This window comes from Myotis nattereri (assembly GCF_964212035.1).
Source record: "Myotis nattereri genome assembly, chromosome: 2".
NCBI classification, from domain to species: Eukaryota; Metazoa; Chordata; class Mammalia; order Chiroptera; family Vespertilionidae; genus Myotis; species Myotis nattereri.
Window position 1 is genome coordinate 26,685,703 of NC_138076.1, and position 23,336 is coordinate 26,709,038.

Genomic DNA, 23,336 nt, shown 5'->3' on the forward strand with positions numbered 1-23,336 from the left:
GAGGTGGAATCAGAAAATCAAAACAAAAGCCAACAAGAGGATTACAAAGGCTATAAAAGACCAGAATTTCTTGAAACAAACACGATTTTCTTGGTAACTGCTCTAAAACTTAAACTGAGAATACAAGTTAAATTAATAAATATTGTTTTATTGGCATCCAAGTTTTCAAAAACAACTGCGTACTAATTGATAAAAAAAAAAAAAAAGACCCATGAAAAAACAGAAATAAACCTTAAAGGAAATCTCTTAAGTAAATCTTTCAAAGACATTTTCTTAGACATGCTCACTATTTCTCTAATAAGAGCTGCCCTACAAATACCCTTTTCTGTACTTTATAAAAAGTACTCAGCTGAAATCTATTTTAACAACCAGGGTTGCTAAACATTTAAGAACATGCGTTTGCTTAATATTTGAACACTAAACAAACATAATCAAATTAAAATGCAGAGAGCAAAAATAAGGCAATAGCAAAGCTAAAACATCAAACCAGTTTTTGCAAAGTTAAAGAAAAAAACACATTTATGGATATGACAAAAGCACTATAGGGAAGAAGGCCAGTGGACACACTTCCCACAGGTATAAAGAATCCCGTTACTTACCAACCATTGCACTAACTTCCCCAGCCATTAGTGTTTCCACTGTCTCGTTGTAGAGGTTCACATCAATGATACCTTTTCGAATGGTCTCTCCGACTTTGGCTCCCAATAACACTGAGCCCGTGGTTTCAAATATTGAAGCCAAAATGCACGCCTGCTTCAAGGTCACTACGCCGGAGCCCACAGCAGTACCGAATGAATTGGCAACATCATTTGCACCAACAGAAAATGCCAATATAAAAGCTATGATAAAACCTAAAATGACCATCCACAAATACCCATCCATGGCCATTTTGGAAAGTGGGCTCTGGGCACTTTTCTTTGCAGAAATATTTTAAATAAACGAAGCTTGAGGTTATAAACGTCGTAAGGCCGAGAGTTCTTGTAAACAGTGAGTTTGCTCTGGAAAGTGCTGGACAATGTTAGAGCCTGAACAAACTGCTAACTGCTGGTTTTCAAACTACTGTCAGTACAGTTCATTTGGTTGTGTTCAGTCAGCGGTAAAACACATTCCATATTTTTCCTCCCAATCTGGGAAAGCTGTGATGTCTCCTCCTGTAACAGAAAGAAAACAAAAGAAATCAATTACCCTAAGCAACCTGTAACAGTTTGTTCTTTCATAAATAAATGTTTTAAGCCTACTAATGGGATCTAACTTTGGCATGTGACAGATCTAACCATAGAGCAACTCAAGGCAGATTATAATTAGGTTAACTAACTCTCCCCTCCAAAAATAGCTTGTTTCTAGAATGTCAGGGGTTGAAGCATGCTTTATAATTACAAAACTGATAGTAAGCCTTAATGGGACAAGTTTTTATACAGTCTGGAAAATACATTTGGTCATTCTTTTCAGAAAAGAAAATTCTCTCAAATGAACAAAAGATAAAGAAATGAGAATTTATCAGTCTTGGCTGGGTAGCTCAATTGGTTAGAGCATTGTCCTGATATGTCAAGGTTGTGAGTTTGGTCAGGGCACATACAAGAAGCAACCAATGAATGCATAGATGAGTGGAATAGCAAATCAATGTTTTTTTCTCTCTCTTTCTCCCTTCCTCTCTCTAAAATCAATCAACCAGTCAATAATTTTTTGAGAAATCCAATTATAAATTTTTTCAAGTGTGTGAAATATGTAAAAGTTTTTGGAAGAGTGATTACCAAATTTGAATCTGTGACACCACAGGATGTGACTATCTGCCTACACATTTATGCATAAGGAGTGCGGACTTTGCATTATGACTGTATCATGCGTGTCTGAAAGGAAGTTTCCAGGTTCTGGTGCAGCGTCATCCGGAAGGTGACACAGAAGGAACAGAGAAAGCTGGTGAACGAAGGCATCCTATGAAAGCACAAGCCAGGGCATGTACTATTCCACTACTTCCCATTCACTTGGAGGAAAAGCCAGAGGCCTTGCCATGGCCTGGAAGACTCTCTAAAACTCCTCCGGGCTCTACCCCCAGCTCACTGACCTCAGCTCCTGTTCATCCTCTTCCCTCACTGGCTCCAAGCACTCACCTCAGGGCCTTTGTACCTGCTGACCCTCTGCCAGGAAAAATCTCCCCGACAGCTGCACAGCTCACCCTGCATGCTATTTAGGTCTCTGCTCAAATGTCACCATTCAAGAGCCTTCCCTGACCTTCCAAAAGAGCAGCCCCTCCCCCACACCATTAGCCATCTCTCTCACCTAACTTTTTTTCTCTTCTACTTATCTACTCATTCATGCATGCATTCACTCATTGTCTGTCTTCTCTCACCAGAATGCAGACACTTTGTTGAATTCACTACTGTATCTCTAGGACATAGAATAGCGCCTGGCACACAGTAAGCCATAATAAATTTGTTGAATAAATGAAGAAAGAAGTAATTAAACAAATGGAGAAAAGTATTGCATAGTCCTCATTCTGAGATGAAGAGATGTCACAAAATCAATATATCTGTGAAGTAAAAATGTCACTAAAAGCTTTGGAATTATAATATTCTATTATTATAGGGTATAAAATCTGTGTATTTTCTTTGCTGGCAGTAGGCACATAGGAAGGTGACTGGCACCGTGTAATCCTTCATAAATGCTTGTTGAATTGAATAAATTACGCTTGTACACAATAGAATGATCAATGAACATCAAGGTTATGTAGGGGAATAAAAGCAGGACACAAAATGTTATGTACACTGTGATTATGGCAATGTTAAAAATGCATATAAAAAGACCAACAGGTAATATTAGAACAATAATTGAGTTTGAATGGTAGTGTTACAGATGATTTTTTCCCTTTTCTCCAAATACAGCTATGTGCTTTTCAAATTAAAATAATATATAATAAACAAAATAAACATAGACTGAGCAGACAGTGAAATGGAATGTGTGCACTATAGATCTGATTGCTTTCAAAAGATCTGTAGCCTCTGCAATTCTGAAGAGTCAGATCCCAAGCCAGACAAACGCAGACCACTCTGAAGGCAGAAGACAATATTCCACTGAAAAAGCGTTTTATTGATATCATGGGCACAATAAATCTATAAATGAAAATACAAAATGAAAACTATTTTGGACCAACAGTATCTACCCTAAAATATAAAGAATTCCTGAGGAAATTTTGTTCACCAAATTAGGCTGTCAACAAGGCAAATTAAGAACCTCATTCAACAAAAGTTTACTGAGAATTTGTGATAGTCATTAGGAATATAATGATGAGCAAGAATGGATGTGGTTCTGGCACATATGGGGCTTACAGTCCAGTGAGGGAAATAGACACTAATCATATAAACTCAATGCATGACTAGAAACTGTGATAAGTACTACAAGGGAAGGAGGCACATGTCACACAGCAACATGAGAGCATAGCTGTGGGCAGGAAAGGTTCACCTGCAATCTAAGGATGGGGGAGTTAGCTCTGGGACTGCATGGGGCATTGCAGCCACTTCCCAGGTGGGAAGGAGCAGAAAGAGGAGAGGAGTCTGAAGGCAGGCCAGTATGAGGAAAACATGATGAAAGCTGGGGTGGGCCATATGGAAGCCTGTGGCCACCATGAGAACAATGGGGTGATGCTGAAGGGTTTTTAATCAGAGGGATGCTGTCATGATCAGACTTTCATTTATAAAAGATTACTCTGGCTGTGACATGGAAAATGAATTGGCTAGAAGGTGAGAGTAAATGTGGAGAGACTAATTACGAGGCTACAGCAGGGTTCAGGCACAAGGGAGGCCTTCCGGACCCAGGGTGGTGGCGGTGATGATTTAAGAAGGTACTTCAGCAGCTAAAGTCAACAGGACTTGGTGATGGTTTACATACGGGTGTTGAGAGAGGATAGATGGTTATTGAACCGGACTGAAAAATAACTGAGTGGATGTTTATCCCTTTTGCATTGTTTTTAGGTGTCAGGATGGGGTTGACCACAGGTTCACTTCAGACATGTTACACATAGACGTAAATCGCAGGCACACAGAAGAGAAGTGTGGTCAGTTGAGGCACCACAGCAGGTGTGTTCTCAGTCCAGTTTTGCTTGGGGAAGGTTTCAATCATCTTTATGATTTTTGTGGCACCATTTCAGACCAGGGATCCCCTCTCCTACACAGATAATCTTAAATAACTTATTTCCATATCTGTATTCTTCAATTTGGCTTTTCTCCTTCACAGTCATACCCTCAGTAACCAGCTCAAGTCCAATAAGCACCTGGCTGAAGAAAAAGGCTTATCACTTTTTTGAGACTGAAATGATTTCTACCTTGCATTGTATTTAGAAGGCCTGCTTTGTGTTACAAGTACAAGCACCTTGATTTTCTCCCCTTTGCATTGTCAAACACAAGCAAAATAAAACAAAGCACTTAAATAACTACAAATCTGCTGCATAAAAAAAGACGGCAAGACTGCTGACACTGAGCTGGCCAGCAGACCACCATTTAGGAGGCCAGGATAGTAATCTGCCAGGACTGTGGATACCCCACATTCACAGTGGCTAAGGTCTGAGGTCTGACCAGGTGTGGCATCTGACAGTGCTGGTTGTTTGAAAGTAGAATTTTGAAGGTGGGTAATCATATCAGTAGGGAAAGATTAGCCTATTCAAGACATGATGCTGGGATAACTTGCTAACTGCTATCTGAAAGGAATAGAAAAAAAGCTAGATCCCTACCTCACACCAAAGCAAATGAAAGATTGAGATGTAAAGATTGAAACCTGAAGAGCTTGAAAAAATTGAAAGCTTCCTAACTTCTCCTTCCCCTGATGTGAAAGCCCTACAAGGGTGGAATTCACAGGACTGAAGGTTACAAGTTATTTTTCAATTTTCAAATGCCACCAACCTCTTGCGTTTTAGGAAGAGGGACCTTAAAGTGTTTTGATTTATTATAGGAGGTACTGAGGGTTTTCTTAAGTTCTGTCTCCCAAACTTGTAATGTTCACAAGAGCTTCACTTTCTTTTCTCAGGACCCTCATGCCCTCTGAACAAGCTTCTCAACTTTTGGTTCCACCGCCATCACTTCTGTTCCTCGGTCTCTGAACCAACTCTACTTCTCTCATCAGCCTAAGGAGTGCCCTGTCAGGACTCTCAGGTGTTTATGGATTCTTTTCCTATAACTTCCTCTGTGAGCATCTGCTTCAACTCTGGCTTCTTATCAACATTAGGAATCTGAATGTTCAAGTGAAAACAAACATTCTCAGAATATTTCTAGACAGATATGTATATGGCTTAAAATGGAATGCTGCTGAGTTGTAAAACTTAATGGAAATTTATGCCAGAAGAAGTTTGGGTGGGAGAATCTCTTCTCTCGAATGCTGCCAAAAGTAACACCCCAGGTGACCTCTCCAAGCAAACATACTAAGGAGGTGTCTGTTCAGTTCTCCCATCAGCAGCCCCTCCTCTCAGCCTCAGATTCTAATCATCTCCTCAATTGGCACAACCAGTCCCAGACAACCAGGTTTGTAGTGAATTGCGGCTTAGGTCCCTGGGGGACTTGACGTTTTAAAAAACTGGCCCAGCCCTGACCAGGTAGCTCAGTTGGTTATAGCATCGTCCCAATATGCAACGTTGTGGGTTCGATCCCCAGTCAGGGCACATACGAGAATCAACAATGAATGCATAAATAAGTGCGATAACAAATCGATGTTTTTCTCTCTCTCCCTTCCCCTCCCCCAAGATCAATTAAAAAAAGCAAACTTTAATAAATAAATAAATAAATAAAGGATTGACCCATGGCCAGCCTCCTTTCCATTTGCTTCTGGCCTATGGGGATCTGTTCCCTGAGATTTCATGGACTGCCCCCAGATCAAGCCCACTCCCACACAGGAAGGGAAGGAGCCAGGACCCCCCACAGCAAACCTGGTGCTCAGAAATAATTTTCCAATTCCTCTCCTAAAACCCTCTAACATTGTTAAAGGGTGGCCTACACCCACCCTCTAACAATGTAAAACCCACTTTCATGGAAGCTAGGGTTGAACCGTGCATTCTGATAATTAGGTAAAAATATGAAGACGCAGATATCTTTTCAATGGTACAATATAAAATCTAATAACTCTGCTACATGTGAGTCAGCCTGATGACTCAAACATTAAAATTACTAGCTTTTCCTGACAATAATTAAATGAAGTGGAAGATTCAGTTTTGGAATTTTATTATTTGTAAAATAGTACAGCAGAAACAACGTTGTATTTTTTTCAACATTCAGGTTGTAGATCTTGTTGTAAGTAGTATCTATTAACATCATTCTTGAATAGCTCACAAAAACATCTTACCTCACACTCTTAAATTTTAAGAAAATAACTGGAAAGTCATAGTATGTTTATATAGAGAATATTGAGCTTCGTATTTTCACACTAATGGTAAAAGATAAAAACATTACTAAACAGCTCTGAGATTTGCCTCAACTACCTTTAAATGGCAAACATATAAATATGCAAAGCAGTCTATGGGAACACAGGAGCCTGGAGGAAGGCAGATGACATTTTGGCTGAGAGAAAAGCAAGAAAGGAAGGGAGGGACAGAGAGGATGACAAGGGGATAGAAAGAGAGGGTGAGAAGGGGAAAGAAAATGATATCCAAAGGAAAGACAAGACAATCAAGCCACCTGTGAGCCCGGCTTACAGCATGGGTCACAGAGGCAAAAAACCCCACAGATAACAGAAGCAGGAAAAAGCAGGTTTACTCACTGAGGACAACCAGCACGAACATAAAGCCTGACAGTAAAGATATCAGACATCCAAAGTGAATAAGCCGCAGACTTAACTGTAAGTTGGAAAAGAAGCGGCAAGGGCAGTTTGCTAATTCACTGTGGCTCCTGCCCAGCACCGAATGTCCTTTTCTCTCTGCTGCTTAAAAAAAAAAAAAAAAAAAAAAAAAAAGAACATTTGTTTCTCCTGAATGGAGATGGGGAAAAAGTAAAGGACCTGCAGTCAGAAGCCCTGGCTCCATGCCAGTCCAGCCAGCTACTGGCTACACAACCCTGGGCAAGTCACTGAAATGACTCGTCTAAGAATGACAATAGTGTACACAGGGTGGCGGTTGTGTAAAGGTGCTAGCACAGTGCCAGATCACTACGTGATGACTATTATCAGTATTAACAGAGAGACCCCTGGGGTCAATCTCGGCTCTGCTACTAACTAGCAGTGTGACATTGGGTAAGGCATGTACACTCTGAATCCTGTTTCAACATCTGTAAAGTAAGGACAGTAATCACACATGTACAGGTTCACTGTCAGAATCAAATCTCACATAAGCAAAGTGTTTTCAAGCAACCGGAAGCTATTGGTATCACTGAAGTCACAGGAAGAACTTACTAAGTTTCCAAAATCTTTCTAGTAGTTTGTGGATATATCCAGCCCACCTTCCTCTATGTACAAACTCTAGCCTTATCTTTGGTTAAAGATTGACATATATTATAAGGCACAGGAACTTTTTTGAAGGAAATAAAGAAGCAGAGAAAAGAAACTCTAAAAAGTGCTAAAAAATAGATCACACTAAATTGTAAAGCCACCTTGGAAAACAGTTTGATAGTGTCCTATAAAGCATATGCTTGCACAAGCCAGCAGTCCTATTCCAAGGCATATATACCCAAAAGAAACGAAAACATGTCCACACAGGAAACCTTTTGTTCTGTACCTTAGATACGGTGATGGTTACACTACTTTTCATGTGTGTCAAAACTCATGAAACTATATACTTGAAATTGCAAACTTTACTGTACATACATTACACCTCAATAAGTGATTAGAAAATAACACCTGCATATAAATATGTGAGGTGATGAATAAGTTAATAGATGGGAGGAAGCCTTTTGCAGTATATACATATATCAAATCATCATGATATTATACACTTTAAATAACTTACAATTTTGTCAATTTTACATCAATAAAACTGAGGGGAAAAAAGAAAACAATATTGGTCATAAAAGGTAATATTCACTTTTGATATTTTTCCTTTCCTGTATTGCCAGCTTTGTTTACCCCCGGCCTCCAAGTTCCCAGGATAAATTATATTAGTTAAATAGTTAAAAAAAAGAAAAAAAGAAAAGAAAGAGCAGTTCCCTTATTCAATGAAAGAATACGGTAACATGCAGATACAGAAAAACCAGCCAGTTCAGCCAACAGAGCAAGGGCTCAGGGACAAGTTGTCACACCTTGTTTAAAACAACTGCTCAAGAAGCAAAGAGCAAAAACATCCATTAGAGGAGGTGGCTGACTTAGCACGGCAAATAGAAAATTCCTCAGACACAACTCTTCCAAGGTCTGAGATGAGAGAGAAAACCTGCTGCTGGGACAGGCTGCTGACCTCTCTTCGAACCGGGCACTTAGCACTTAAAGCTGAGCCTTCCTGGGGAGACAGGTCTTCAACATTGCCTCTGCAGGACCCAAATGGTAGAAACCACTTACTAAGCATCATGTTTAGGGCAAATATGAACACTTCAGCTGGAAATCACCCTACTATGGGGGACCACGGATTGAACATACTTTACATCTGGACTTGTAGACATTTCATATACTAAAAGCTTCAAGGAGGTTCATTAAAGTAAATGAGAGTATGAACAAGCAATAATGTCACTGTGGTCTGCAACTCTGTTGACCAACTCTAAAATCAGCTCTGTAATGTTACTCCCATAAGTACAGTTAGAAATAATTGAAAGAGTTTTAAGTAACAGCATTTATTTTCATATGGGAAAATAAAAACATTATCATATATTATAATCATGAAAAAGAGGAAACTATTTAACTGTCCCCGGACAGGAGATGAACTATTATGTAGTCACTAAAATGGATTAACTGGAGAGTTTTCCTCACATTGAAACATAGTAATACTAAATAAAATTCAGTACACAAAATGGTACGTGCCATATAATTTCAATTGTGTTTACAAATGCACTGGCAATAAGACTCTACAGAAATATGCCCAAGGTTAAGAGTGGCTCTCTCTAGGTACTCTTTACATTTTTAAATATTATCCAAATTTTTCTACCATGAGCAATTACCAGTTTTATCATTAGGAAAAAAAAAAACACCTTTAAAACTCAAAACACTACAAAGAAAAGTATACTTTTAAAAAAGATAGGAATGCACCACCAAAATATGCTTAGTTTTTGCTAATAAACACATGAATCTGTTTTCAGCCTAGGCCTCTCAGACAATTCTTCAAGCTTACTATCTACAATTTAAGACTGAAAATACATCTTCTATTCTCTTTGTTTTACCTTATTTTTTCCCTTTCAAGAATTTTCCTTTGTTCTGGTGTCTGAATACTCAGTCTCAGCATGGTTTTAGAGCCTCTATCATATTTCCATTTGCAGGATTCCATAGGTCCATCCTCAGTCACACTTGGTCTTTCTCTAGGATTCTTCCCTAATCTTCCTTATGCTTCACTTGAGGGTTGGCCATCAGGATTGAATTTAACCCAAATAATAAGAAAACGTCCTAATGGAGCCAAATACTTTGCAGGCCTTTTTTACTAAAACAGTATTTGAGGTTAATGCTTACAAGAAACAACCTATAACTTTTATTTACTCCTACTTTGGTTCACAGAATAAGAGGATCATAGAACATTAGAGTTTGAAGGGACTTAGAAGTCCTCTAGTCCAATTTTGGTAATTTTGAAGATGTGACTGTCATAACTGAAAGTATAAGTTAGATAATGATTCCCTAAATGCATTATCTATTTACTACACAGGAGGTACTTTCACACTAGGAAGTGATGCTCCTGGTTGACATTCATCAGGTCTTCTTAACGATGCTAGCTCCTATTCTGGGAGTTGAGATTCCTTGGGCTGCTGGCCTAAGCTGGGGATGGGGAGGCAGAGACAACAGAGAAAGAGAAAAGGGAGATAAAGAGAATGGATTACTAAGAATGCTGCAGAGCCTTCATCCTTGGAAGTTTTCAAGATTAGATGGTATCTTTAATTCCTTTCCAACTCTATTACTCTACACCAACCAGAGACCACAGGATTAGGAAGAGGCAGTTTAGCCTGGAACAATGAACCACAGGATTGCTCTGTGGGGAGAGAGGGTGGAAATTACTGACCCTTTCTTGAGCAAGTGCAATCAACGGCCTTCATGAATTTATGGAACTCGAACAAACTTATTTTGGTCCTCTATCTAAAGTTTCCACTGCAGATCCTGTCGACTCAGCCCTTCAAAACCATTTTTTGTCTCCAGGCCTCATTCCTGTTATAATCACTCTCTCTCCTACATTTTTGTCATTCTGACATTTAAATTCTTTTTGGCTCTAAAGCATTTATGTTATTTAGATGTTTTCCACACAGCCTTTTGCTCTTTTGGAAGGCATTATATGAATCTATTAGGTAAACATATTTTTAAAAGGATAAAGAAATAAAAAGCAAAAATAATTTAAATGAAATAAAGTTAAAAGAGAATGATTTGGCCTGAAAAAAAAGAGAAAATTTAGAATGTCCTACATGAAAAATACCTTTTAAAAACTGAAAGACTGTCTCAGGAGGCATAGGTGCTACTTCCCTGGAGATGTCCAAATAGAATCTTAATGACTGTATGATGAGTTATAGTAAGAAAGTTTTATTTTTTCCCCATTTTAAATATGCAATTCAATAACTCCACACAAAAAGTTCCTGTAAGGAAATACATATTAGCCATTCTATCTAATTTGAAGATATAACAAGCAGTCTTTCATTGTAATAAGAAAGGCCACACGCGGCTAAGAAAAAAATAGTTGTAACTGAATGGGTTGCTGCACATGGAAGTGATCTCCCACTGGCAATGTGGAATTACCTGCAGTAGAGATTTTTTAAATAGATATTACCACCTTGTTCCTTGGAGTGTTCTAGATAAAACATTGCTTGGAAGCAAGGAATAAAACTAGTTGAACTTTATACATTTATTCCCACTCTAAGATAGAAATAGCTGCTACACATTTTCCCTTTCTGTATGCACTATAGATAGATTCCCCCTTCCCCAAATAGTCTAGGTAATTTTTTCCTGCTCTCATAACCAAAAATAGGTTAGTTTTCATGAGCAAATCACTTAACATCACTTCTATCAAATGGCAAAACTAGGATGACTTGTTCCAATTCTGTGCCCTTAAGTGTTGGACTGTTTGGCTCCATCCCAAGAGCTATATTAGGAAAATACTTTCCCTTAAGTCACAGTTTAAAATGGAACTATGTATCTAAACAGATATCTTGGTTCTTACATACATATCTGCCAATTGTTCCAATTACACTAAAAGCTCAATAAAAATATGAATGATACTTATAAAAACATTGATTTTTGATATTCTATTAATAGAACTTTAATCTAAACAGAAGAGTTGATAGGTGAAGATTATTTTCTTAACTATTTCCCATGCTTAACTTATAGTCCCATATTTCTTGTTCTCGTTCCAGAGGTTGTTAAGCAATAGTTCTTAGGCAGCAAAAAAAGCACCAGGGGGCAAATAATTATTAAATTGATTTAGTCAGACTTTTCCTTTTTTGCAATGTAGGGAAGTCTTTGAAGAGCTTCATCTGCAAACCTGATTCAATTCCACCAATAACTTGCCAAATTAAGAGTGTAAACAGTCTAAACAAGGCAATAAGCCCAAAAAATTTTTCATCGGATGGATAAGTCAGGTAAAAATTTAGTTCTTTATATTTTCCACTGAGACTACTGAAATGGAAATCTTTTTACTAAATTAAGAAATCATAAGTATTTGCTTGTTATCACCTTGAAGAAACCATAGAAATAAGTTTAAAAATACTATAAGAAATATAAGCCAGTTTATAAGATTTCTTTGAAAATGATTTCCTAGCCTAGCTGGCATGGCTCAGTGGTTAAGCGTCAACCTATGAACCAGGAGGTCGCGGTTTGACTCCCGGTCAGGGCACTTGGCCGGGTTGTGTGCTGGATCCCCGGATGGAGACTTGCAGGAGGCAGCCCATCAATAGTTCTCGTTCTCGTTCTCTCTCTCTCTCTCTCTCTCTCTCTCTCTCTCTCTCTGAAATCAATAAAAAAAATATAAAGAAAATTATTTCATAATTCTGAGGGTATTCCTGGCCTTAACTCTAATGTATGTTTAAGATAAACTTTCTTGGGCAAGTCAGTAGCTCCCTTTGCCTGTTTTTCCTTTAGAAAACTTAAGAGCTAGGGAGGATGCTTGATGTGAACTAAAGAACTTTCTTATAATAACTAGAAAGCAGCCAGACACAAGATGCTCTTTAGTAATGTTTGAAATCAATTAAGAGAAAGAAAAAGAAATATGTACTAATACTCTCTTATCATTACCTATTTAATTACCTTTACTGGCGCTCTCGTGTGTGTATATGTAAATTACTGTCTAGTGTCACTTTTAGCCCAAAGAACCTCTTTTTTAGTACTTCTTGTGAGACAGATCTGCTAGCAATGAATTCTATTTTTATTTACTTTATAATGTTTTTATGTCACCTTCACTTTTGAAGTACAGCTTTGCAGGATATGGAATTCTTTCAGCCCTTTGGTTTGTCTTCTCACTGGCTTCTGGCCTCTACTCTTTTTGATGAGAAGTCAGCTGTTAATTTTACTAGGGTTACCTCACATGTGTTGTCACTTCTCTATTGCTGCTTTCCATATTTTCTTTCATACATAGTCTTTCAAATTTTGACAATGATATGCCTGGGTGTGGATCTCTTTGTGTTTATCCTACTTGGAGTTTAAGTGTTTTGAATATGTACATGAGTGGTTTTCATCAAGTTTGGGAAGTTGTCAGCCACTACTTCTTTGAACATTTTTCTGCCTCTTTCTTCTACTTCTGGTATTCTTATTGGCATACTTAATGGTGGCCTATATTTTTCGAGGTTCTGTTCATTTTTTTCATTCTTTATTCTTTTTGTCCTTCAGACTGCATAATCTCTAGCACTCTATCTTCAAGTTTGCTGATTCTTTTTTCTGACAACTCAAATCTACTATTGAGCTTCTCTAGTGAGTTTTTTTAAAATATGTTTTCATTGATTTTTTACAGAGAGGAAGGGAGAGGGATAGAGAATTAGAAACATCGATGAGAGAAACATCGATCAGCTGCCTCCTGCATGCCCCCTACTGGGGATGGGCCCACAACCAAGGTACATGCCCTTGACCGGAATCGAACCCAGGACCCTTGAGTCCGCAGGCCAATGCTCTATCCACTGAGCCAAACCAGTTCTGGCAAGTTTTTCATTTTTGTTATTGTACTTTCCAATTCCAAAATTTCTTCCTTTTTAAAATTGTAATTGTGGTAAAGTACACATAAAATGTACCATTTAACAATTTTTAACTGTACTGTTCAATGGCATTAAGTACATTCACATTGTGCAAACATCATCACACATCTACAGATTCTCATCTTATCAAAAACAGAAACTCTATACCCATTAAGCAGTAATTTCTCATTCCCCCTCACCTCATCCCCTTACAACCCATTTTACTTTCTATCACCATGAATCTGACCACCCTAAGAATGATGTACTTAAAATCATACAGTATTTGTCTTTTTGTGACTGCCTCATTTCACTTAGCATACCTACAAAATTCATCCATGTTATAGCATGAGTTGGAATTTCCTTCCTTTTTTAGGTTAATATTCCAGTGTGTGTGTGTGTGTGTGTGTGTGTGTGTGTGTGTCACATTTTGTTTATCCATTCATTAGTTGATGGATATTTGGGTTGCTTCCACTTTTTGGCTATTGTGAGCATGCTATTAAAATGTGTGTACAAATATCTCTTCAAGTCTCTGCTTTCAATAATTTTGGGTATATACCCAGAAGTGGAATTTCTGGGTCATATAATAATTGTTTTTAATTTTTTTTAAGAACTACCATACTGTTTTGCACAGTGATTGCACCATTTTACACTCCCACCAACAGTGCACAAAGGTTCCAATTTTTCCACATCCTCCCCAACATGTTATTTTCTGTTTTATTTTGTAATAGTAGCCATCCTAATGGGTAGGCGGTAATATCGCATTGTGGTTTCAATTTGCATTTCTCTAATAATTATTGATGGTGAACACCTTTTCATGTGCTTGTTGGCCATCTGTATATCTTCTTTGGAGAAACGTCTATTCAAGTCTTTGCCTATTTTTTAATCAGGTTGTTTGTTTCCTTGCTATCAAGTAGTAGGAGTTCTTTACATGTATATTCTGGATACTAACCCCTTAACTGTTAAGGCTTAACAGATATATGATTTGCAAATATTCCTTCCCATTATGTGAACATATTTTCATTTCATTGATTTTGTCCTTTGATGTACAGCTTTTAATTTTGATGTTCAATTTATATTTGCTTGTGCTTTTGATGTCCCATCTGCATTTAGTCCTTTTTTAAAAAAGTCATTTCTATTTCTTTAAAGATAGACTCTATTTGATGAGTCACTGATACCACAGCTTCCTTTAGCTCTTTAAGAATAATTTCTTCTAAGTCTTTGGACATATTTGTAATAGTTGCTTTGAAGTCTTTGTCCTCTATGTTCAATATATGGGTCCCCTCAAAAGCAGTCATCTCTATTGTCTGTTTTATTACTACTGTCTATGCATCACACTTTCCAGTTTCTTTACGTCTCAAAAATTTGTGTTAAAAACTGTATATTTTAGAAAATATATTGTAGCAACTCTGTACTGATATTCCCACCCCACCCCACACCCCCGGAGATTTGTTGTTCTTATTTGGTTGAAGTCAATTTTGTGAAGTCTTTCCTACAGGTGCAGCTGTTGATGTCCCTTTTCCCATTTTTCCCCCCATTGTATTTATATTTTAGTCTGGCTTGCTAGGGATCACCCATGGGACAACAAAAGCCATTTAATGGTCAAAGATTGTACTTAAGCCCCCTTAGCTAGTTAGATTTTCAGCCTTTACCATGTGGGGGGCTTAGAGACTACTTTCACAGTTCAGGAAGTAAGGGATGAAGGGAAGGTCTAAGTATAAAGGAGCTATACAAGGAAACCCTTTGTAGAGTTGGGATTATTATGTATCCTGTCTGTTTGGTAGTAATAAAACCCTGAACATGTGTAAAAACTCATAGAGCTGTATACCAGAAAAAGTAGACTTTACTGTAACTTTTTTTAAGTGATCAGGATTTGCTTTTTTTTTTTTTTTTTTAAAGATACCTTTATATCCATATTGCTTTTACATAGCTGAATCCAATTTGATCGCTGAGGTTTTTTTGGAAGTTCACTACTTAGTATTTAATGGGGAGAGAGAAAACAAAATCTTTCTTATTATAGTCTTGCCTACTGGGATCATTTCCTTTCAAAACACAATAAAGATTAAACTTTTTAAAAGAGGTATCATTCTAATACTTAAAAGCATCTTGAAGATAGGCTGAAAGCTTGAACTCCTGTGCCAAACAGCCAAATTGTGAATGAAAAAAAAAATTCTTGAAGGCAATTAAAAGTGCTACTTTTAAGGATAAGAACATAAAAACAGCTTTTTGACTGACATAGAGAAAATTTTAGTACTTTGGCTGGATAGATCAAAGTAGCCACAGCATTCCCTTAAGTCCAAGCCTAATCCAGAGCAAGGCCCTAACTCTTCAATTCTACGAAGGCTGGGAGAAGGTGAGGGAGTTGCAGAACAGTTTAAGGCTAGCAGAGGTTGGTTCATGAGGTTTAAGGAAAGATGTTTCCATAACATGAAAGTGTAAGGTGAAGCAGCAAGTACTAATATACAAATTGCAGCAAGTTATCCAGAAGATCTAGCTAAGATAATTAATGAAGGTGGATACACTAAACAACAAATTTTCAATGTAGATAAAACAGCCTTCTATTGGAAGAAGCCATGTAGGACTTTCATAGCTAGAGTGGAGAAGTCAATGCCTACCTTCAAAGTTTCAAAGGACTGGCTGACTCTCTTATTATGTGCTAGTGCAGCTGGTAACTTTAAGTTGAAGCCAATACTCATTTACCATTCAAAAAATCCGAAGGTGCTTAAAAATTATGTTACATTTACTCTGTCTATGCTCTGTAAATGGAACAACAAAGCCTAGATGACAACACATCTCTTTGCAACATGGTTTACTGAACATTTTAAGCCCTCTGTTGAGACCTACGTGTTGTTCATAAGGAAATATTCCTTTCAAAATATTATTGCTTACTGACATGGACCCAAGAGCTTGTATGGAGATGTACAAGATTAATGTTGTTTTCCTGCCTGCTCACACAACATCCATTCTTCAGCCCATGGATCAAGGAATAATTTCAACTTTCAAGTCTTATAAAAGAAATACATTTGGTAAGGTTATAGCTGTCATAGATAGTGATTCCTCTGATGGATCTGTTGAAATCTTCTGGAAAGGATTCCATTCTAAATGCCATTAAGAACACCTGTGATTCATTAGAAGAGGTCAAACTATCAATATTAATAGGAGGTTGGGAGAAATTGATTCCAACTTTCGTGGATGACCGAGGAGTTCAAGACTTTGGTGAAGGTATTAATTACAGATGTGGTGGAAATAGCAAGAGAACTAGAATTCGAAATGGAGCCTAAAGATGTAACTGAATTGCTGCAATCTTATGATATAACTAGTGGCCCGTTGCACAAAGATTCACTTCCTTCCCCTGGCTGCCAGCACCGGTTTTCCTCTGGCACTCGGGACCCAGGCCTTAGGTCTGGCCGCAGCAGTGAGGCTTGGCTTCTCCGCTCCGGCTGCTCCCAGCCCGCCCCCCCCCCCCCAGCTCCTCAAGCAGAGCCCAGGTCCCCAGCCCCTCCTTGAGTGGAGCCCAGGGCGGACTGGAAGCCTGGGTTTCCCCCGGTGACCCAGGCCCCCAGCCACTCCTTGAGCAGAGTCCAAGGCCGGTGGGAAGCTTGGCTTCCTCTGTCGCAGGGAGCAACCCAAGCCTCCTGCTCCCTCCAGCTCTGTGGCCACCGTCATCTTCAGTCGTCTTCAGTCTTCGCTCTACGCCTGCGTATGCAAATTAACCACCATCTTTGTTGGGTTAATTTGCATAGTTGCTCTGATTAGCTGGTGGGTGTAGCGGAGTGACAGAGTGATGGTTAATTTGCATGTTTCTCTTTTATTAGTGTAGATTTTTAATGAATGAGGAGTTGTTTCTTATGGATGAGCAAAAAAAGTGGTTTCTTGAGATAGAATCTACTCCTGGTGAAAATGCTGTGAGAACTGTTGAAATGATTACAAAGGACTTAGAATATTACATAAACTTAGTTGATAAAGCAGTAGCGGGATTTGAGATAATTGACTCCAATTTTGAAAGAAGTATGGGTAAAATACTATCAAACAATTGCATGCCACAGAGAAAGAGTTATGAAAAGAAAAGTCAACCGATGCAGCAGACTTGTCTCATTTCTAAAAATTGCCACAGCCACCATAAACTTCAGCAACTACCACCCTGATCAGTCAGCAGCCATCAATATTGAGGCAAGACTCTCTACCAACAAAAACATCATGACTCACTAAAGGCTCAGATGATGGTTAGCATTTTTTTTAGCAATAAAGTATTTTTAATTAAGGCATGTACATTGTTTTTGTAGACATAATGCTATTGCACACTTAATAGACTGCAGTATAGTGATTATAGTGTAAGCTTAACTTTTATATGCACTGAAAAACAAAAAAATTCATGTGACTTGCTTTGTTAGGATATTTGCTTTATTAGGAGTGGTCTAGAACTGAACCCACAGTATCTCCGAGGTATGCCTGTACCTGATCAAAAGAAGTTTCTTCTGGATCAGGCTTCAAGTCATTTTTGTTCAAGTAAGCATTCTGGATTTATTTAATTGTTACTGACAAGTCCCACGGAGCCTAAAGACACTATGACTCTAAGATCGGGGGGGGGGGGGGGGGAATCAAACAAAACTAGAGATGGCAAAAATCAGGCCTGACAGAAAGAGGTGTGTAGCTGGATGCTCTACCTTCCAAGTCCCTAAGGATACTTAACTATGCACAGTAGGCTGAAGCAGAAAGTGACAGAACATCACTACAATTCTCTCTTCCTGCTCAAGCCACCACTTCAATTTCAAGTCAAGTCTACAGTATTCACTCTTAAAAAAAGAAAACACACACACACACACACACCCAAAAACCTTTTTAATAGATGGTCCCCATTTGTAACTCCCAATCACCTCACTATATTGAGTACATTCATATCCTCTTACTTTTGCTTTTAGTCTTCAAATAAAGGTAAAAACAAAACAAATTACCCAAAAGGAAGAAAATAAACTCAGTCCAAGTCCTAAGCGGAGATTTATTTTCCTCTGGCTCTTACAAAAGTCACCCTTTCCCCTGACAGACACCAACTAGTCTTCTTACCTTTTCTAACTTAGTCTATAGTCTCAGGAAATACTATTATCTGCTCTATCCCTTTTAAAAAGATGTTCTTTTTTCTTTGAGCCACTCAACTTGCTTAACAAACCTCTTTAATCAAACGTAACCACCCAGTTATATTTCATCTTGAGGTGACATGTGGCATTTCCTACATCTGTGCTCATCCTGTGCAGTAGAGCTTTGTGACTCACCTAAGTTGAAATCACTTGGCAGCGATGACATGCTGATGTGGCTACCATAATTCTCACTGGGAACAGTGTTTGATCCATTGAATATCTGACTACTTGGGTTGAATAGTTCACCCACATCTTTCCCCCTCCTCCACCCAAAGAAAATGAAGATAAATCCATGTGATATGTGTCCTTACTTCTACAAGGAGCCAATAGTGGAGAGAGGAATTACACGATTATTCCTAAAATATAATTCCAGGAGAAAGAAGCAGGATAAGAAAGAAAGAAAGGAGAGGATGAAAAGATGAGCACTCTTTGTAAGGAAATTTGAAAAACCAGTTCTCTTAGTTCCAAATATTCCAGACAACACTCCTATATGAGTAACAGAGATTCTGAACCAAGGGCTAGGCCAAAGTATGGTAGGCAGTACATGCTAGTAGATTCTATTTGGTTTCCTAAGGCACTTTGGCTTTAAAGAAAGTTTAAGGTATCAGTACTGCTGAAAGTGGATTCAATTCAATCTCAATCTAAACCTCTATGGCCAGGTAAACCTGGTGACAGGTTCCACTCATTTAGGCCTACGCTTAGGAACGTAGTTCAAAGAGAGACCCTTTAAATAACCATCAAAAGTACTTATTCTCACATGTCACCATACTAAGTGGGCTGAAAGGGAGGCCTACTGTTTTTGCTCAAGATTTTCTTAAATCAACTGCCACTAGTACTAACACAGTTACTCAAAATAACCTTCAGATGAAGACCACAAGGTCATCATAGCAGCACTGGGCAGAAATAACTGAGGGAACCAGCACTGTGTTAAAGTGGTGTCACTTTTAGTAAACAATGATGAGATACACTTGGACACTACAAAAATAAGTGCTTTGGAAACACTAGCTAGGAGACTTTTTCTTTCCATCATCCCTCATCATCATCACTCAAAATATTATCTAAGGTCTATGGCAGGGGTGGGCAAACTTTTTGACTCGAGGGCCACAATGGGTTCTTAAACTGGACCGGAGGGCCGGAACAAAAGCATGGATGGAGTGTTTGTGTGAACTAATATAAATTCAAAGTAAACATCATTACATAAAAGGGTACGGTCTTTTTTTTTTTTTTTTAGTTTTATTCATTTCAAAGGGGCCGTATCCGGCCCGCAGGCCGTAGTTTGCCCACAGCTGGTCTATGGCATATGGTTCCAACATTCTTTATATGTAAGATCTAGAATGATAGTCCCTTAAATATTTAAACGGATAATCTTAACCCCAGAAGTATTATTTTAATGGCTTAAAAATATGCTGCATCCACCAGCTCCCTTCCTTTGCTCTCCAAACAATACAAAACCTGAGATCCTGGACAATCTGAGATCATATTAGAGTTCATTGAACATACAGAACAATAAGTAGTGAAAGCAGACCCTTGCTGAATATCTTTCACACTGTAGAATTAACAGGATTAATCATTATCAATTAATGGCTACACGTCAGCTTGTGTGGGCCTCTTCCCATGAGTCTAGATCTCAAGTCTCTTTCTTAAAAATAAGTCAGATTTTTTCATTACAAAATAATACTCATGCATATAAAAATTTGTTAACTACAGAAAAGTAGAAAATAAAACAAGGAAAAATGCTCCTGGCTTACCATTGCAATATAACCATTGTTTATGTGCACATTTTTGTGTATTAGTTTTATCCATTGGGGTAGGCATTCTTCACATAAACCACTGAGAGGCCGCTACCAAAATAAATAAAATACAAAAGTTAAAACAAAAATGAATTACATAGTTCTTTTATGAAAAGAACGTTTTTCATTATTACAGTAAGTATTATATGCTCATTGAAGAAAAATATATAAAATAGGTAACTAAAAACAAAGAGTAAAACATCACACGTCAGCTCATCTGCTACAGATAACTATTGCTTCTATTTGGTTGATAGCATTCCTTTTTCATGTACATGTAAGTGACACCGTTTAAAAAAGAATGAAAGCCATTAAAAATGCCTCCCATTAAAAAATGGTTCACACATATGTATTTTGTAACCTGCTAGTTTTACTCAAAATAGATCTAGCATCATCATTTTAAATGGCTTCGTGGTGTTGCATTGTATGGTAACACCATATATTATTTAATTAGTTTCTTATTAGGTTGTTTCTGGGGATATTTGTTGAATTATTAGGCCAGTAATTCTTGTGTAGTCAAATTTTCCCCTTCTTTCTCTTCAAGTTTAATTTTCTTGACTGAACAACTATGAGACAAAATTTATCCTAAACCACTTAAAACTACTCTTTTTTAAAAAATATACTTTTATTGATTTCAGAGAGGGAGTGAGAAGGGGAGGGAGAAACACCAAACATGAGAGAGAATCATTGGTCAGCTGCTTCCTGCATGCCCCCTACTGGGGATCGAGCCTGCAACCTGGGCATGTACCCTGACCAGAATAGAATCATGACCTCCTGGTTCATAGGTCAACGCTCAACCACTGAGCCACACTGGCCAGGTACCACTTAACCACTCTTATTTTATTTTATTTTATTTTATTTTTTAACCACTCTTATTTTTAATAACCCATATGTGGACTAGATATAAGATTGATTTTAGAAACAAAATTATTTTTGTCAGGGCTAAATCCTAAAAAGAATGGCTGGCTATTTGGTAATTTCTCTTTATATAGAAATAAAAATCACCACTGCCTGCCATCATTAAGAACCAAATCAACCAACCACTTGGAATTTTCCTACTGGATATACAGTGACTGAGCGATTACAGGTTTTCAAGAAAATATTTTATATTCAGAGACTAATTTAGGGTATTAAAAATCAGCTACCTCTACCCTCTGGATTAGTGAGACATATCTTATCAGTGTGCAACTACCACATTCACAGGGCCTCGTACCCTCTGTAAATAGACACAGATGTAGGGAAAAACAGTGCAGGCAGCTTAATGTCTGAGAGGTCAGTTTCTTCAAACATAACAAGGTCCCAAGATTGTATAACAGTGTCGGTATACACACTTGCCACCTTTATCTCTCTGTCTCCCGTTACAAGGCAAACTAGTTTGAGCCAGAATGTCTTCATTTGTCTTTTCTCACTTCAAGGAATTTTTAATATTCTGAAAATGTGTAATTAATTACAGCTCTAAAAGCCAAGGTTTCTTCCTATCCCGATTTTTTTAGTGTTAAAACATTAGGGCCACAGGCCCTGGCCGAGGGAGAGCACGTCTACGCTGGAGACAGCAGTGCGTCACTTGTGGGATACTTTTTGAACTGGCAAAACATGTCCTCAGAGAACCCTTTTTTCATTATGATCACTGAGAGCTTTTATTGTACTAAATGCTATACAAAGTGTAACAAATAGACACACTCTGAGCACTTTGTGTTTTCAACCCAAGACAATTCTGTCAAACAAAAGCATAAAGGGAAAATATGCAAAGGGCCAAGACATACCTAAATTAAAATGCATTTATATCAGGTGCAAAAAAAAAAAGTGGCAGGGGGTGCGAGAGGGACTCTTAGAAATAACTATTTTGTCTCACAAAGGTAAGAACTGCCAACTGCCTGACTCAAGGTAATTAATTACAGGGGAGAGGACATTCAACTGAATAACCACTTATTTGTATAAAGTCCCCAATAATGTGTATCACTGGCTGTTTCCTGCAGATACAAAATGTTAAGATGAAATAGTTCCCTATCCTCCACCTCTAACGTGTCATCCTGTATTTGCATCCTCTTGGGATCCCCCCACTTTGCCCCTCCTTCCAGGGTGCCCAATGGAATTCACCACCGCAGGGGTGAGGAATGCTATTCCTGCAGCTGGTTAAAACTGCTCACCCACCAACTTCTCCTCCTCTGGAAATGACAGAATTGGGAAAATGGGGCAAAGTCAAACTTTCCCTACAGCTTACCTCTCCTCTGAAATGGCATTCATGAGGCGACGGACTGATCTAGCCATTGGTCTGTGACATGAAATGATCACAGGCTAACATCAAGGGGCTCCTCGCTTTGACCTCTGCCCTAATTTCCCTTCTGATGACTGTGAAAAAGTCACATGGGGAAGAAGGGGTCTATGAAACAACATTGTGACAAGTAGGATACCTGTGGTAACACAACGTTCCTACCATCATATTATCTCATTTGATTCTCATTTGAAATGGGCACTGCCTTAACTACTAAGTTCAGAAAAGTAATTGCAAAATTCTCCTGGTTGATTATTAATCTTCTGTAAGTGCCAGAGGAAATCCAGAGCAAAGTCAGAGCTAGACGGGACTTTGAGAGGTCACCTATCTCCTGACTTCAGAGAGAATACTGAAAACATTGCTAAGAAATAAAAGCCAATTTTTGGATGATTTCAGGATCCAAATTCTCTGTTTTATAACACTCTTTTTCATATCTCATCTAGTGATCCTCAGACTTTAATGTGCATCAGAATCATTGGGGGGCCTTGTTAAAACACAGATTTCTGGGCCCCACTCCCACAGTTTCTGAATCAGTAGCTGGTGGCTGGGGCCTGAGAATGTGCATTTTCACAAATTTCCAGGTGGTACTGGCACTGATGGTAGCGGGACCGCATATTAGGACTCTGGTTCTAACCTAACCCTTACTGGACTAAACTCTTATATTTGCCATGGAAATAGATACCAGTTGGTCATTATTCCTTGGTATTGAGGTATTCATATACTTGAATAACAACTCAAGAGTCCCCAGCCATTTTTTCCCTCCAGGCTAAATAATAGAAGTTCCCTAACATCTTATTATAGGTATCATTTTTCAACCCTTTAATCATTTTTAAAGGTTCTTTGTTGAGCTCTCTCCAAGTCTCTTTTAGTTGTAGAGACATGAACTAGGCCCAGATCCTTAGTCAGAGGCTGGCTG

The 23,336-nt window shown here is 38.3% G+C and overlaps 1 protein-coding gene across 1 annotated transcript in view; it reads right to left on the bottom strand.

The window, feature by feature from the left end:
- Positions 1-23,336, bottom strand: part of SLC20A2 (solute carrier family 20 member 2) — a 67,452-nt gene that overhangs the window by 40,707 nt on the left and 3,409 nt on the right. Inside the window, exon 3 of the mRNA XM_081085010.1 lies at positions 600-1,151. Coding sequence (XP_080941136.1) covers positions 600-888 — 289 coding nt within the window. The 5' untranslated portion in view covers positions 889-1,151. The remainder of the gene's footprint in view (positions 1-599; positions 1,152-23,336) is intronic.